The sequence below is a fragment of the Sciurus vulgaris genome (assembly GCF_902686455.1).
Source record: "Sciurus vulgaris genome assembly, chromosome: 7".
NCBI lineage: Eukaryota > Metazoa > Chordata > Mammalia > Rodentia > Sciuridae > Sciurus > Sciurus vulgaris.
Genome location: NC_136467.1, coordinates 12,218,349 through 12,234,814, shown reverse-complemented (window position 1 = coordinate 12,234,814; position 16,466 = coordinate 12,218,349). Strand labels below are relative to the sequence as shown.

At 47.3% G+C, this 16,466-nt stretch overlaps 1 protein-coding gene across 4 annotated transcripts in view; it reads left to right on the top strand.

The window, feature by feature from the left end:
* The window catches only part of TIAM2 (TIAM Rac1 associated GEF 2), a 204,890-nt gene that overhangs the window by 98,290 nt on the left and 90,134 nt on the right, over positions 1-16,466 (top strand). For all 4 annotated transcript variants that reach the window (XM_079148668.1, XM_079148666.1, XM_079148667.1 and 1 more), the window contains 3 exons: positions 3,826-3,935; positions 5,797-6,996; positions 11,053-11,488. In XM_079148668.1, the coding sequence (XP_079004794.1) occupies positions 5,803-6,996; positions 11,053-11,488 (1,630 nt within the window). In that variant the 5' untranslated portion in view covers positions 3,826-3,935; positions 5,797-5,802. The remainder of the gene's footprint in view (positions 1-3,825; positions 3,936-5,796; positions 6,997-11,052; positions 11,489-16,466) is intronic.

The following is a 16,466-nucleotide window of genomic DNA, read 5'->3' as shown; positions in this document are numbered from 1 at the left end:
AAACTCTCCCCTATCAGCCCAAGTAAAGGGAACCATGGAGATACTGTGATAGCTGATGGTGGCCAGCCCATTTCTTATCTGGTTATTATCTCTGTTGAAGTATTTGCCTTGGCAGTGACAGGGGTCCGGGTTCAATATAAAAATCTCTCTGGAATTACGTGAAGCCTGTTGGCTTCCCTTGGAGGGTGACCTTGAGTTTCTGCACTCCCTCTCACTAGCCATAAATCTGCCTGGGGCAGTGGCCCTTCCCTTGACTCTGCCAGCCGCACCCATCAGCCCTGCTTCACACTACCATCTGCCCACCCACGTGGTTCCTCTTGTTCTCCATCTGGGCAGCCCAGAGGCAAAGCAAAGTCTAGAGTTTTAGTTTTTCTGCTGCAAACGCTGCCCTCCATGGAAGCAGAGACGTTGGGACTCTGACCTGTCAGCGTATCACCAGTCTCCTGGCAAATGAAGACAAGGCACATTTTGAGCTTCCTCCTGAAAGATATCTCTGTGCTTTTCAGTGGGTCACAGGGCTGCTGGGATCATGGTGGCACATTTGTTAACTCCCTCCACACTGCTGGACATTTCTCTTGTGGTAATTGATCATAACTGAAAAACCAAAAGTCTTCCTTCCATCCTTGTAATTTTAACTTAAAAAGCTACGTAGTGCACTCATGTGAATGGGGATTGGAAGGGAATGCAGAAAATGAAAAATGAGGTGTTTCTTTTTAAAGGTTCATGGGATTGTGACCAACTTAAAAAATTCCCATATTTTATTCTTATTATCCAATAAACAAAATTGTTGTATAAATTATATGCACAGCACATCATATTTGGCAAGTACACACTTAGTGCCGTCTTTGTATCCCAGGAGCGACTTCTCTTATATTACCTGTCAGCTGTGTCTACCTTCATAGGTACTTTATATATATATATATATATATTTTTTTTTTTTTTTTTAAGAGCTCACAGGAAATCTTTTTATTTTCAGCTCCCTGACTATCAAAACAACAGTGTTGAAGCTTGAATATTACTGAATTACCTTAGTAAAGGAGGTAGAGACCCAACGTGCTCTTTCTTTCTTCCAGACAAAAATCACAGCTGAAGCGTGACAGATAAATATCTGTTCAATGGGTCAAACTCCTTGGGGACAATAATTACTTAGTCTCCCTCAGGGGTTATCCTTCTTGTCAACAAATTTCTCATAAATATTGGATGAATTCTTCCTGCTGCAGTTTGAAGCTGTATTCCCCCCAACGGCCAGCCAGCCTTGACCAGACCTGTTGAATGGCTGGTCAGCCTCAGGCCTCTGAAAAGTGCACATTGTTTGTCACTTCTGTCACCGCTGAATGGCTCTTCTCCAGGCTGCACTGTCATCAGTGTGGAAACACATCCTCCTGGGCTTTTGCACAACTTCCAGCCGTGACCGGTAGGGAGAATCCTGCTCTGTCTGAGTCCCGGCCACCCTTCCAGCCTGCGAAGGTGCTTTCCTGCAGTTCAGGTGTTTGTGGAGGGCTTCCTGGGAGCCTCAGTGCTTTAGGCCTCAAACGGACAAAGTTTAGTGGAAGGATGAAGTACTTACTGAAAAATCAAATGAAACAAAAACTTAATTTAAAAAGTAGTAAGGCGCATTAAGTTATGAACTGCTGCTAGGGTATAAACTTCCAGCTCGGAGCTGTGGTGTGGTTTTGAGTCCTGGCCTTTGTGTTTCCGGGAGCATCTGACAGTCCCTGGGTGTGGGGACCCGCAAGCACTGACTTGGCAGATCAAAGGGGCTAACAAAGAGAGGCCGGGAGCCCCGCCCCTTGAGGTCATCTGTAGACCTTGATTTGGAGAAAAGTAAACAAATGCAAAGGCTCACTCTGATCAGCTCCCTCTGAGGGTCTAAGAGGCAGTAGCTGGGGAGCTTCCCCTGGCTACTTTAAGCTCTCTAAGTTGGTGGTGGTGGTGGGGGGGATTCACAGAGAAAAGACCAGTCATTCAGGTTTTGAACTTTAAAAGGTGGGACTCTTGCAGTCTAGTTCCAGGGTCAGGGTTGGGGCCTGCAAACCGCCTCTTTTGCTTGTGTAGCGTGCTGCCCACTATAAGTTAAAGGCCAATGGCAGAGCAGGCGCCATTCCAGTGCATTAATTAGGTGCTGGCCTCAGTTTTAATAGGCTCAAACGAGCTATTGGATTTCCTGCTGGTGCTCAAGTGGAAAGTTTATTTGACTTTTTTTCTTTTTTTTTTCCCCCCAACCTAAAATGTATTTGTGTGGGTAAACTTAAGCAGAAGACTCTTTGGCCCCGTTGAACTGAAGTCCAGGCCCATTGCTTCCCCTTTTATGAACCATAAGTCATTATTGAACCCTCCAGTGAAGATGCACGGTACCAATGAACATGGGGAAAGATGTCACTCATCAGGGAAATGCAGTGAAATACTGCAGTGGGATATCACCACCACCCACAAGGACACTGCTATCAGGAAAACAAAAACAACAAAATCCGCACAAACTAAAATCCCAGAAGATAACAGGTATTGCCAAGAATGGGGAGGCACTGGAGTCCTGCTGTACTGTTAGTAGGAATGTAAAACGGTACAGGCTGCTGTTGTAGAAAGACCTGAGGATCTAGCACTTTCACTTCTGGGTACATGTCCAGAAAAATTGAAAGCAGAGTCTCCAAGCTGTATTTGTCCATTTGTGTTTGTAACAGCTTATTGACAATAGCCAAGAGGTAGAAGCAGCCCAAGTGTCTGTTGGTAGGTGATGGATGGATGGATGGATGGATCGTGGCGAATACATATGATGGAATGTTTTTAGGTCTTAACAAGGAGGCCATTCTGACACATGCTGAACATGAATGAACTTGCAGAACGTTAGGTGCGTGAAGTAAGCCTGTCACAGACCAACAGGCCTTGTGTTGTTGTTACGTGGGGAATCTAGCATTGTCAAGTTCACTGAGAGTGGAAGGAGATCAATGGTGCCCCTGGCTGGGGAGCAGAGTGTAGGAGGCAGCTGTGGGTGGTGCAGAGCGCAGGACTTCTGGAGCTGGATGTTGGTCCCAGGAGCACGGCAGCGGGAACCTACTCAACGCTACTGAACTGTACTCTTTGAATGAGTAAGGGGTGAATTTCATGTTATGCATATTTTAACCACAATGACCAATTCCATCTAAAGAAGTACTGAATGGTCACTCTTGAACCCTCGCATCCTGTGCTTTATGTCAACAGAGAAAATCTAGGATCTGAGTTGGGCACGGATGCTGCCAGATGGCAGCTGCTACCAGCTCTTCCTCCTCCCTGTCAGAAGCCCCTCGAATGCCTCCAGGACAGGCCTCCTAGCCCACCTCGCATGTTCTTGAGAAAAGCTGTGAGTGTCGTGATGAGGTCAACCTCTGTAACGGGAGTTACCTTGGCCAAGGGCTGGTGGCTGTGGTTGAACATTTGGGGTGTGTTTTTACTGCTTAGTCGCAGAGAACAATGAAGTGCTGTCCTGTCAGGGGGGTGCCCCTGCAGTCCTGTCCGCAGGAGTCTGAGGGTTGTTTTTCTGGAAGTGCTGACAGATGAGCCAGGCATGACTCACTCCAGCCTCACCTGCCCTCCCCTCAAACAAAGGCAGGCATTTGACTGCAGACCGGGCGTGGGCTTGATGGCCTTTGCGAGATTGGATGGACAGCTCTGGCTTCCTTTGCATCTTCCAAACAACCTTGCTGAATCGAGCAGTCCATAGACATTTATTATCTTGACAGTGATTCCGGACACGGGTTGTTTCTGCAGATAATTCACGTCCACCTTTGTTTTTCCTTTCTGGGAACGTGGTGCACAGTGCTTGATGGAGTCTCGTTCACTTTCCTCTTTCAGGCTCTCTTCATGGACTCGCTTCCAGTGCTTGTTAAACGTGTCGCCTTGCTCCCAAGACCATGTAAAGCCTGCTGACCTTTAATCTCCTCAGAGCAAGAACTGGGCTGCAGGTAACCCAGCTCTCCTGCGTGTGACTGCTGTCGAGTGTGTGTCTGTGAGTAGGTAATATGTCCACGTTCAATTATTTGGTCCAGTGATTTGGATTTTAAATGTTTGGTAACTACCACCGAGGGAAGGCCAGTCCACTTGGCTTCTGTTGTGTGGCTGCACATTCTTAGATATGAAATTAAAAACCTGATTTGTTGGGAAACCTACCTGGAAGCATCAGCCTCACCTCGTCTCAAATAGTGATGCATAGTTCAAATGGAAAATGGGAGGTTTGGAGCAAATTTTGCTTGCCTTTTGCTTATAATGGAGTCCTTGAGCTAACTGGGATTTCAAGGCCTAATACTTTTTTCTGATGTCCACATGCTTATGAGTCAGCTTCAGACCTTTTTCCCCTCATCATTTTCTTTTTTTTTTTTTTTGTGGTGCTGGGAACAGAAACTGCTTAGTAAGTACCCTGCTGATGAGCCGCATCCTAGCCCATCCTCAAAGCGAGGACACCTGAAGTCTTTACATAGGCTCTGGATGAGTTTTATTAAAATGTTTTTTTTTGTCCCACTTCCCTTTTATGTCAGTCTAATTTAAAAAAATTTTTTTGAAATTTTTTTTTACTAGGAATTGAACCCAGGGCTGTTCTACCTCTGAGCAGCATCCCCAGCCCTTGTATTTTTTATTTTCAGAGTCTTACTAAGTTGTTCCAGCTGGCCTTGAACTTGTGATCCTTCTTTCCTAGCCTCCTGAGTAGCTGGGATAATGAGGATGATAGGTGTGTACCACCATGCCCATTTCAGCCTGATATTTGAGGACTCACCTTTTCTTGGGTGGTATTCCTAACTGTGTGATCCATGAAAACTTGAGCAGAGCCTGGTACCTGGGGTTGTGTTACCACCGCTGTGGTAGTTTTTGAGCAATGACCTCTTATATAGCTGGTGTCTGTGTCTGTGCCTTTTGCAACTACAGGTTCAGCCAATGGCAGGGTGAATATATTTTTAAAAAATAGCTTCTAGCCTGGCACTGTGGCACATGCCTAAAAGCTACTGGGAAGGCTGATACAGGAAGATTGTAAATTTGAGGCCAGGCTGGGCACCTTAGTGAGGCCTGAGCTCAAAATAAAAAATAAAATGTGCTGGAGTATAGCTTAGTGGTGCACCCTGGGTTCATTCCCCAATAAAGAAAAAAAGGTGTCTATACTAAACACGTACAGACTGTTTTCCTGTTGTTATTCCCTGATAGACTGTAACCACGGTTTACATAGCATCATAATTAATCTAGAGATGGTTTAAAGTGTGCTTCAGGATGTGCACAGGTTTTGCACAAATACTTTGCCATTTTATATGGTGACCTGGTCAACCTCAGATTTTGGTGTCCCTGGGGCTCCTGATCCAGTTCCCCAATGTCGTGGTGAGGTGTTAGCTTTTCCAATAACATATGTGTAATGAAAGTTGATCTTGCTGATCACTGAAGGCCATTGTCTGGTCTGGCAGAGTAAAGGCACTTGCCCTTCACTTTTGTCTTCAAGAATCATTAATTCAAAACCTGCCAACATCCAGCATGAAGGAGGTCTCTGCCTTCAGCTGATTTTTATGCCTGTTTAACTTCTGAATTCATGTCATGCCACAAATAATGTGTTTAAATAACTAGCATGCGAGTTTCTAGTGCTGTCTTTGTGGCTAATGAGCCACAATGAGGAGAGCCCATTCAGTAAGCAACTCCAGCAACTCCTGTCTCTGCTCCAAGTCGTGTCAGGCACAGAGAGAGGTCGGTGACTTCCCGTGTCATGTGTCAGACGTTATTTTTGAGAAAGTTTTGTCATATGGGATGTAACTTAGATTATGACTCTTAATGATGCAACTGTTCTTAATTTAGGTTAAGATGGGGAACTCCGAGAGTCAGTACACCCTTCAAGGATCTAAAAATCATAGCAATACTTTTACTGGTGCTAAGCAAAAGCCTTGCTCCCTGAAAATACGCGGCATTCATGCAAAAGATGAGAAGTCATTGCATGGATGGAGTCATGGAGGCGGCGGAGCAGGGTACAAGTCCAGGTCCCTGGCGCGGAGCTGCCTGTCTCACTTTAAGAGTCATCAGCCTTACGCATCAAGACTTGGGGGACCCATGTGCAAACTCTCCAAAGGCACTGCCTACTCTAAGCACAGGGCGAACGCCCCAGGAAATGATTTCCAGGGCAACAGTGCTGCTTTCTCACCCGAGAATGGCTTCCACTATGTTGGCCGTGAGCTGGCAGATAACCACATCACCTCGAGAGACTGCAATGGACACCTTCTCAACTGCTACGGGAGGAACGAGAGTGTGGCCTCCACCCCGCCGGGTGAGGACCGCAGGAGCCCCAGGGTGCTCATCAAGACGCTGGGGAAGCTGGATGGGTGTTTAAGGGTGGAGTTCCACAATGGTGCCAACCACAGCAAAGGCCCTGCGGGGGACCCCGGTGGACCTGTGCAGCTGCTGAGATACTCGCCCACCCTGGCTCCCGAGACCTCCCCTGTGCCCGAGGCCAGGAGGGACTCCAGTGCCGGCTCCCCGGCCAGCCAGCGCCCCTCTCCCACCGACTCTCGCCTGCGCTCCAGCAAAGGCAGCTCGCTGAGTTCCGAGTCGTCCTGGTACGACTCCCCGTGGGGCAACGCTGGGGAGCTGAGCGAGGCGGAGGGCTCCTTCCTGGTCCCCAGCACGCCCGATCCCAGCCTCCCCGTCGGCTTCCCGCCCGGTGACGCCAAAAAGCCGTTCAACCAAAGCTCTTCCCTGTCCTCCCTCCGGGAACTCTACAAGGAGGCCGGCCTGGGGAGCCGCTCCCCGTCCGGCATCTGCCTGTCGGACGAGTACATGGGCTCGCACAGCTGCCTCAGCAACCGCGTCTCCTTCGCCTCGGACATGGACGTGCCCTCGCGGGTGCAGCGCAGGGACCCTGCCCAGTACACGTCCTTCACCCTCCCCTGCCGGAAGTCCAAAGCGTTCACCGAGGACACTGCCAAGAAGGACTCCCTCAAAGCCAGGATGCGGCGCATCAGCGACTGGACCGGAAGCCTCTCGAGGAAGAAACGGAAGCTCCAGGTGAGGCCCCTTGGAGCAGAGGGGAGGCCCGAGTTTGCCGTGCATGACGTGGGAATGGGCTCGGGAGCCCTCGCGCAGGGAGCCGGCTCCCCAGGAGAGCTGGGCCCGCGACCTGGCTGGTCCACAGGAGCGGGTCTTTCTTGTAGACTGCAGGTGCGTGTTGTCCTCAGCCTGCCACCTCAGCCTCTCCACGTCTCAGCTCGGGCTGCCAGCGAGATCCCGCGGACGGGCAGGTTTATTCGTCACCGTTCTGGAGTCCAGGAAGGCAGATGAGGGTGCCGGTGTGGCGTGGTCAGTCTGGGGCGGCCCTCCTCCTGGTGCAGCTGGCCACCTTCTCACTGTGTCCTTAGTTGACCGGGAGAGGGGGAGCCCTAGTCTCTTGTTGAGGTCACTGGTGCCTCCTCTAAACCTGGTCACCTCCCCAGGGCCCACCCTCAAATCCATTGCAGTGGGGGTCAGGGCTTCCAAAGGGGACTTGGGGGAGGCAGACATGCAGTCCGCAGCCTCCGTGCTTGACTCCATGGTAGGAGCCCCACAGGAGTAATCTTAACTATGGGACCGACTGTCCTCAGGCTAGAGAGACTAGGGGACTAGCGAGAACTCCTGAAGCAATGGGGTGTCTGAGGATTTTGCTGGACTAAACTAAAAGGAGAAGGATGATTATCATTATTTTTTGGATACCGGCTTCCTGAACCTGTTATTACTTGGAAAAAAATAGTTTCTAAGTTTCTGTTTAAATTATTATATATATATATATATATATATATATATGTATGTATGTATGTCTGGCCATCTCCTCATGGGGACAGCTGGCCACTTTTGAAAGCATCTTATAGCTAAGTAGAAGTAACAGCAAATATATAATGATGATGTTATTAATAATACTTTTAAGAGTATGTAAAGTTTTAATATGTCAGCAAAGTGCTTAGCCACCAGGAAGGACATAATCCTTTTTTGGTAACTAGTGACAATTGCTAGGTTTTCAGGTGGCGGATGCTTGGTTGTTTTTATTTTTAATAATAGAAGGGAGAGAGCTTTCCCCCACCCCCGTGACACTGTGTAAGTCACAGAGTTGAAGAGACTTTGAATGGGCAGCCAGTCTCTAACAGAATCACATCTTATCCATCCTAGACAGAAATATAAGATGGAAATTCTGCAGTGCTTTAGGAGTAGGGAATGACGTGACTCCTCCGAGTAGTCATTTCCTCCTCGTGCGCAACGGCCACTGCCACCGCTCCTGCACCGCGCTTCCCTGCCGTCTCCTCCCTGTTGAGACAGGGAGCAGATGAGCCCCAGCCGGGCTCCAGGGCTGCCTCTCATCCCCGAGTGTGGTCATTAGCTTGCTCCTTAGTCATCACTTCTGGGGCTCAACCACTAAACAGAGTAGTCACCGTCCGGAACGCTGCAGGTCGCTCTGGACGGGGGAGAGGAAAACTGTGTGCTGATTTTTAAAGCGTCCACCTGGAAGTGACACATCGGACCTCCATGTTTATTGGGAGGTTACTTATTGGGCAGAGTGAGACACTTGGCCCTGGTGATTTCAGAGGAGGACAGGATGGGAGAGGCCCTCGGGGAGGACTGAGACTGTCTGGTGGGTACGTTGGCAGCGACGGCAGACTTGTCACAGATGCGATGTGGAGCACAGCCACCGTTTCTCGTGGTTCTAAACTCTTACTGCTCTTTCACGGCCACGTTGTCTCAGGGAGTTTCCACAGAGACAGATTTAGTACTGGCTCCTGAACGTAAGGAACGGTGACCAATTTTCCTTTAGCTTCTGAGGAGTTAAATCCTGCCTCCCAGCCCACTGGGGGTGAAATTGACAAATAGAAGTGGTGTGTGTTCAGAGCTGCAGCTTGGGACCTCAAAATGCAGGCTGGTGGTGGGACGGACCCCACGCGCAAGCTTGTTAACACGCTTGGACTTTACATAGTTACCTGACTTTTTTGTGGTCAGAAGATGTCTTAGCAGTTTTTAAGTATGCAGAGCAGTTTTATTAAAGTCACAGTAGTGCATGTTAAATCGCCAGAGCCTGTTCATCTTGTGTAACTGAAACTTTGTATACGTTGACCGACTTCTCCCTGTTGGTCCACCTCCTGACCCTGGAAACCTCCTTTCTGCTCTGCTTCTGTGAGTTTAACTGTTTTGGATCACGCAGGGTCGACTCTCTGCCTAGTGACACCTCTTGACTCCCTCTCTATTTTGGCTACAGTGCCCGGGCCATCAAGATATATTAGCCATTGTTTGTGATTATCTGGTTGGGCAGAAATGGAAATCATGTGCCTTGTGTGCATAACTAACAAGCTCTGCGGTTTCACACCCAGAACACAGGGGCTAGGAGGTCTGCCTGAACTTATTTAAAAATGTTTTGATTTTTTTTTTTAATTGTCATTGGCTATTAGGCTTATAGGATTAGAAATTGGTTAGAGACTAGGGGAATTCACATCTATGTATAAAAATCAGTTATAAATGCTAATATGCAATATTTCTGCACTTCTGAAGGAGAAGAATTGCTTCACTGTGGTTGAACGTTGAACAGCACCACAACTTGAAGTCTCTATCTAATGAGAATCAACAAGAGTGTTTATGGGTCACATGTAACTTTGGCACATACGTGCTTTTCTTTGGCACAGTCCTGCTTGTTTTGAAACGCCCTATTATGACTCTTGCAGGGTAACAGAGTAATCCCAGTGTTTTGGGGTAATGAGTCAGAGATCATATAACGCTAGCTAAATGAGAAGTATTCCATTCCTTCCCCTCTTAGGATTTTTTGAAGTTCAACAAAGTGAGAAAAATCTGAAAGTGTTTTGAAAGTTTCCTAAGTGACTCACAGTGGCTGCTTTATTTGCTTTGTTCTGCACAGGCATCAGTGTATAAATAAATATGACTGGGGGACATCGTATAAACACAGTGGAAAATAATATTGTCATTACTAATAGCTGTGTTTGGGGCTCAGTTGTTCATAGCTCCTGGGCATTTGGAAATATTCTTCAGTTGCATGATAATGATTTTCTAACAAAAGACAAGTAAATGCTACTTGTTTTCTGGAAGAAATTTTTGCAAAGAGAATCTGTCCACACAGAGGAATATTCAAAATAATCCCTTTCATCAATGGTTCTTGACCCGGTTACTCCCATTTTTATTTTAATGTGTAAGGAAATATTATTGAAAGCTCAGCTGCAGTTGAGTGAACTTGAATATATTTGGCCTTTCTCTGCAATTGCCTATGTAAGCTGTGGATTTGGAGTGTCAGTGCCTTTCAGGTCAGGAGTCAAGTTCACTTTTAGCTGAATAAAATAGGTACTCAAATGAAAAGATGTACGTGAATAAATTTTTTAAATGAAAGAAGTCCCCTAATTAATAAAAATTTGAATCATGAAGAAAAATTACAATTACTGGTAATACCCTTTGTGGATAAGGAATCCTTGGGGTGTGGTATTTATTATATGAACTGGGAAAATAAGCTGGAGGTCCTTAAGTCCAAAGTCTAGTCCTGGGCAATTGGCCAGACGCTGAGGACCCTTTGTCACAGGAGAGGAGGAGAAGTTTGCGTGATTTTACATGACAGCACCAATGTCCGGATCCCTCTACCCGCCTTGGTAACAGTGCCTTTATAACTTAGTTTTTAAATGATGTAGGTTGAATAGATTTTAAGAGTGTGAATTCTTTCCTAGAAGTCATTGCTTTCACAGTTAAAAAATAGTAAAAAGAAATACCATTCTAGAAATCTTCACTAGTGTGGGTTAACTATACTAGTTTCTAGGTTTGATTTAGGAGAGCCCATGGTATTTATTTACCTAAGAGTTGGTGTTCCTGATACATGTGGGGTTGGCCAACCCCGTTCCTATAAAGTACTCTACCACCCAGCTACATCCCAGCTCCAGGCAACATGGTTTCTAAATTCTTTTTGTCTTGAAAATATGATGAGTAAAGTTGTAATTTTATTATAAGAATTTAATTATAAGAATTAGCTAGCACCAGGACCACACCAAGGCTGTGTAGAGGGAGGGATGCTTGGACGCCGGGACCTCTGATGCTGTTGCTTTGTGTTGTACACAGGAGCCCAGGTCCAAGGAGGGCAGCGACTACTTTGACAGCCGCTCAGAGGGACTGAATGCAGATGTGCAGACGCCCTCGCAGGTCTCTGCGCTGCTGTGGCCGGGGGGCTCGGCTCACATCCTGTCTCAGAGGAGCGAATCTGCCCACGCGATTGGCGGTGATCCCCTCCAACAGAACATTTATGAGAATTTCATGAGAGAGCTGGAAATGAGCAGGACCCACCCAGAGCACACAGAGACATCCACGGAGACCGTCGAGTCCAGCAGCGAGTCGCTCAGCTCGCTGGAGCAACTGGATCTGCTGTTTGAGAAGGAACAGGGAGTGGTCCGGAAAGCTGGGTGGCTCTTCTTTAAACCCCTTGTCACTTTGCAGAAGGAGAGGAAGCTGGAGCTGGTGGCGCGGAGGAAGTGGAAACAGTACTGGGTAACTCTTAAAGGTGAGTGCGTTGTGACTTGCCGCGGGTGGCAGGTGGGCCCCATCTTCGCTGTGCTTGCCTGGAAAGTGAGGTCACCGTTAACTGGAGTTAGTGAGCAGGTTTCCATACACAACCTTACGGCATGCTTCACCACAACACTTGGCCAAACCTGTATAATATGGTTTCCTTACTATTTGTATTTATTATTTAGTCTAATAAATAATTATTTCATTCAAAAGTGATTGCTTATTATTTTGTATGCATCACTATACCACTCTTTCAGACTTTTCCTGTTTCTTGGGAAAGGAAAAAAACACTAAATGAGTTACTAAATGAAATTTCATGCTTTGCATGTGTTTAGAACTTGAAAGTGGTCCTTCTTAGTTTGAATATCATCTGGACTACTGGATTTGTATCATCCTCCGTTGATGAACTAAGAAAGTCTAATTGTTATCCCAAGTACAACATGCTTTACTTGCTTTCTTTTTTCGGTCCTGGGGCTGGAACCCAGGGCTTTGCTTGTGCTGAGCCTGTGCTTTCTCACTGAGCTACTCTTGGTGCAGCCTTTCTTTGTTTTTATTGCTGATTTTTTTCTTTCCCCTGTACTTGCACACGCTAGGCAAGCCCTCTACCACTGAGCTACATCCCCAGTCCTCCTCTTCTTTTTAATGTGAAGGAAACAGAGATAGGGATTTGTCTTGAGCTGGTAAGAGTTTCTCAAAAGCATTGCCATTAGAGAATTAGACTGGCCTTGCCCTCGTGGTAGGAGTGAGGAAACTGGATGTCTGAATGAGGAGGCGGGGCGCCCTCAGTCATCGCAGTGCTGACGGACACAGGCAAACAGGAGAACAGCCTTGCCACCCCTGGCATTTCTGGGAAGCCCCGGTGGCATTACAAGTCAGACCTCCTCATCAGGTGACACGCTGCCCTTTCCGATCACGGAGCAAGGCAGAAACGGGAACCGCTTCTGTAGCCAGAAGGTGGGGAACGCCTGGGGCCTACATGGCACCCCTTCCTTGCTCTCCTTTGCCCTGTATTTAGATACTGAGCTCCCTCCCCGGCCTTGGAGGGCAGGCCTCATGTTTTGATGACCCACAAGCCCCCCGGTAGATGTGCACTTGTAGAGGCATTTTGCCTATTGGTTACACCTTTTCCCCAGTGAACAAGCTGTGTGTGTGTGTGTGTGTGTGTGTGTGTGTGTGTGTGTGTGTGTGTGTCCGCGTGTGCGCGCGTGCGCACGCGCGTGTACGTGCGCGCCCAAGGGCCCAACGTCCTGCACACACTGCAGTCTGTTTTCTAACTCTGGATTTGGATCCTTGTGATACATCATGACTGAGAAAGACCTAGAACATGCTGCACTTTCAGATACTGGGGAGACGGGCTTTCATATGGAAACAGCAGAGATCTAGAAAGTTGGAGCAGCAGGCTCAATCTAGTAAGGAATTATTTTGAAGGAATAAGAAAGCTTTGCTTTAAGTCAAGAATGGGACAGGGAGACGTGGCAGCAAGTATTGTTAAGTGGAGAAGGTTTGGGGGCTTGATTTACAGGCCATTCAGAAGGAGTTTCCATGGTGATATCACTAATGTAAGAGCAAATGTATTTTGAAGGGGAGGACGTGATCCTTAACCCCACCCTTAGTGGTGCCATGTCCCTTGCATGGAGGTGATGGTGGCATCCTTTGCTCGGCTCAGTCAGCCGTTTCCCTCCTTGTGGGCACTGTATGTCAGGAGACTCGCTCTTAAATAGAACGTGATTCTTGGAAAGGCTCCGCCTGCAGCCTCCCTGCCTGGAGAGGCCAGAGAACCTGTCCCCAGGGACCGAGCCTCTGGAATCATCCTGAAGCTGCCTCCCACTTTCATGGGGAGCGGCACTGGTGTCTTGCTCCGTTATGTGTCGTGTGTCCATTTTCTTAGTTTGTTGCTTCAAATGGATGCTTTGGGAAGTTCTTCCCTGCTTGCCTGTGGCATCTCCACTGTGCGGGGCTGGTCATGGGGCTTATGTGTGGCCACGTCCTTCCTGAGAAGCAGGTATGAGTGACAGAAAGGGTTGGTAGCCAGGCACTGTGGAAGGGTTAGTTCCTGGAGACAGTGGAGCTGGGGTGCGAGTGAGCAGTCAAGAGGACACCTTGACGTCATCCTGTAGGACCCTGGAGGCTGACAGGCTGAGTCTTGGTCAGTGTGAGCACCACCACGGGAGCTCCTGGTGGGTGGAAAGACACCACCATCCTGGTGTCCCCACTCCCGATGGCATAGGTCCCGGGCCAGTTGGTGGTTGCGATGGTGGAGAATTCAGAAATCACCTTGGGGTTGGAGGACCCAGCTGCCAGCTTCCTGAGTTCCCCTGGAAGATAACCTCCAACGTCCAGCTGCTGACTTCAGGGACGGGAAAGGCCTGCGACTCCTGAGAGCTCTGTGCTCGGCTCTCAGAACTTGCTGGTGAAACACTTCACATGCGCATAAAAACGGTGCTTTGTAAGTGTTATCAAGCACTCATTCCTCATTTCCTTTGCAGCCAAGGCTCGCCATGCGATAAAGATGTTTTTCCCAGCGTGACCTTTCCTGTGTGGTTCTCTAACCTTTTCCTCTGGGAATTCAGTATGTTAAGTTCCACATCCTTGGCTCAAAGTTCAAGTTCTAATGCTCAGACTTAACGCTTTGGTTTAATCGTCCTTAAAGTCACATGTATGTGTCGATTTGCATAAATATTTAAACAGAATTTTAAACTTTAAACATTTTCAAAGTATCCATGTAGGTAAATCAGAAACAGGTTTCTGGAGAGAGCAGTTACGAGCAAACTACCTGGTGGCCTGCTTCCGCCGGATGTGAAGGTGTGCTAAGGATACAGTGTCTTTCAGGGTTTGGAGAATGTAATACGTTTTTAACAAGGGCGATTCTGCCTTACATCTGTCTTTTCTAATGAGTGGATTTTCATGCAGTTAACAGGGACTTCCTGGGCCAAATTTTTGGGAAGGTCATTAAAGATGTCCCTCAAAATGCATGTGTCCAGCATCAGGAGAGGAGGTTATCAGATAATTTGAGGGTGCCGGTGATGCTGCCCTGAGACAGGCCAGCAGCAGGGAATGGAAGGAGGAGTGTGGGATGAGAGGGTTTTAAAGAAAAGGTGGATTCTGGGGAGGACTGAGGCTAAGTGTTCTCCTTCCACTGGAGATATTTCTATTTTTACCTCTTCTGTTCTGGTACTTCCAACACTGTTCCAATGTATTTTTCTTTCTGCTGTCATGGCAAAGAGGGTACCCTCTGTCCTCCCTCCAGGAGACCATCAGCACGTGGTGGGCCCTGGACAGGGCTGGTGGCTGCTGCACCCGGGCAGGTGGGAGGCGATCTCATCAACATGATCAGTCCCTTTCCTGCCCCTTCCAGAGGAGTTCCTTTAAGTTGAAATTGAGGTAACAGAGTTAAGATTGATTTCCTGTCCTTTAAATTCAATAGGCACAAAATTCTGTATATGGAACTATATCCTGGCCTGGCTCTGAAAGGAAACATCCATGGGAGCTGTAGCCTGGTGTTGATGGGGCCTTTGGCAACATCTTGGCATGTGTCCAGGGCTTGTGTTCATTTCCTCTAGATGTAATGACTCAGGTCATAGCCTTTGGGACACAATGGTAGGGAAACTGGGAAGAAAACGTTAGCCACTGGAAAGAGTCTGGACCTGGGCCATCTAGCCTAGCTCTCTCACCTCCACCCTGCCATGTTGAGTAGCAACAGTCAGACCTTTCCTGATGGAGGGATTTGAAACGGATGGTTTCTGAGTGTATCATTGGCTGGGGAAAGAGAAGGACTCAAACCCTCAATGAGCAATGCTAGCCATGAATCTTTTGCTGCTTCCCTCGACCTTGATAATTGAACCTGTATAGCCTTTTTGGGTGAGGTTTTTGTTTGTTTGTTTTTTGGTGTGGGGAATCAATCCCAGGGCCTCCAGCACATGCTGTAGCACTGGGCTCTGCCTGGAGCCCCTGGGTGAGTTGCATGTGTGGCAGGAGACAGCTCAGTGCCTCCCGAGCTCATGAAGTGCAGTCAGGGAAGAAGAAAGCGCCAGTTCTGCAGTCTGGGTTGGGCTAGCATCGTGCTGTTTGTTCAGAGTAAGACTTATTTTTAAAGGAAATAATGCAACTGACAAGAATGAAACTGTTTTTGTTTTTTTAATTTTTACAGACTGCATTTTGATTCATTGTACACAAATGGGGTACATCATTTCATCTCTGTGGTTGTGCACGATGTGGAGTCACACCATTCGTGTGATCATACATGTACATAGGGTGATGATGTCTGTCTCAGTCCACCATCTTTCATACGTGAAACTGTTTCTAAGACTTCTAAACTCTTATGACTGAGGACCCAGCACAGCAGGATGAAATGTCATTAAGAGGACCCTGCTCCCTCTCAGGCAGGCGAGGGTTGGCTGGAGCGTGTCTACTGTCAGGTGAGCGGCATTGCTGGGCACGTAAACGATGACCACATCATTGGTGCTGTGTGCCAGAACCTGACACAGGGTATTCAGAAATGACTCTTGGGTGGAGGATAAAGGGATAGTAAACCCAAACCAGAAGCATCAGTTTGCTTAGAAATTATCTCTAATAATTGTAAATATTTCTATCTAATCATTCAGATCCTTAATAACTTCTACCAGCAATTGTTTATTAGCTTAATTAGGGGTAAATGAGTACTTCAAAGCATAGGTAGCAACATTCTTAGAATAATATTGAAAATTCAGAAGTACTCAGTTTCTTGTTTCTCCCTTAGCCTGAGTTAGTAAGATTACTGTAATGTTTCCTGTCACTTATAAAATAAGAGAATATACTAAAAGTCAATTATTTGCCATGGTCTTTGGAGAATAAACCAGCACCTCCTCAGAAGTGGCAAGGTTACCAAGGTATAGTTTCTCGTTACCATAGATTCTAAGTATAGTTAATGCATATGGAGTTTTCTTTGGCCTCCCACATTTAATAAATGTGTCCTAAATGGCACTGTACTCTGCCTG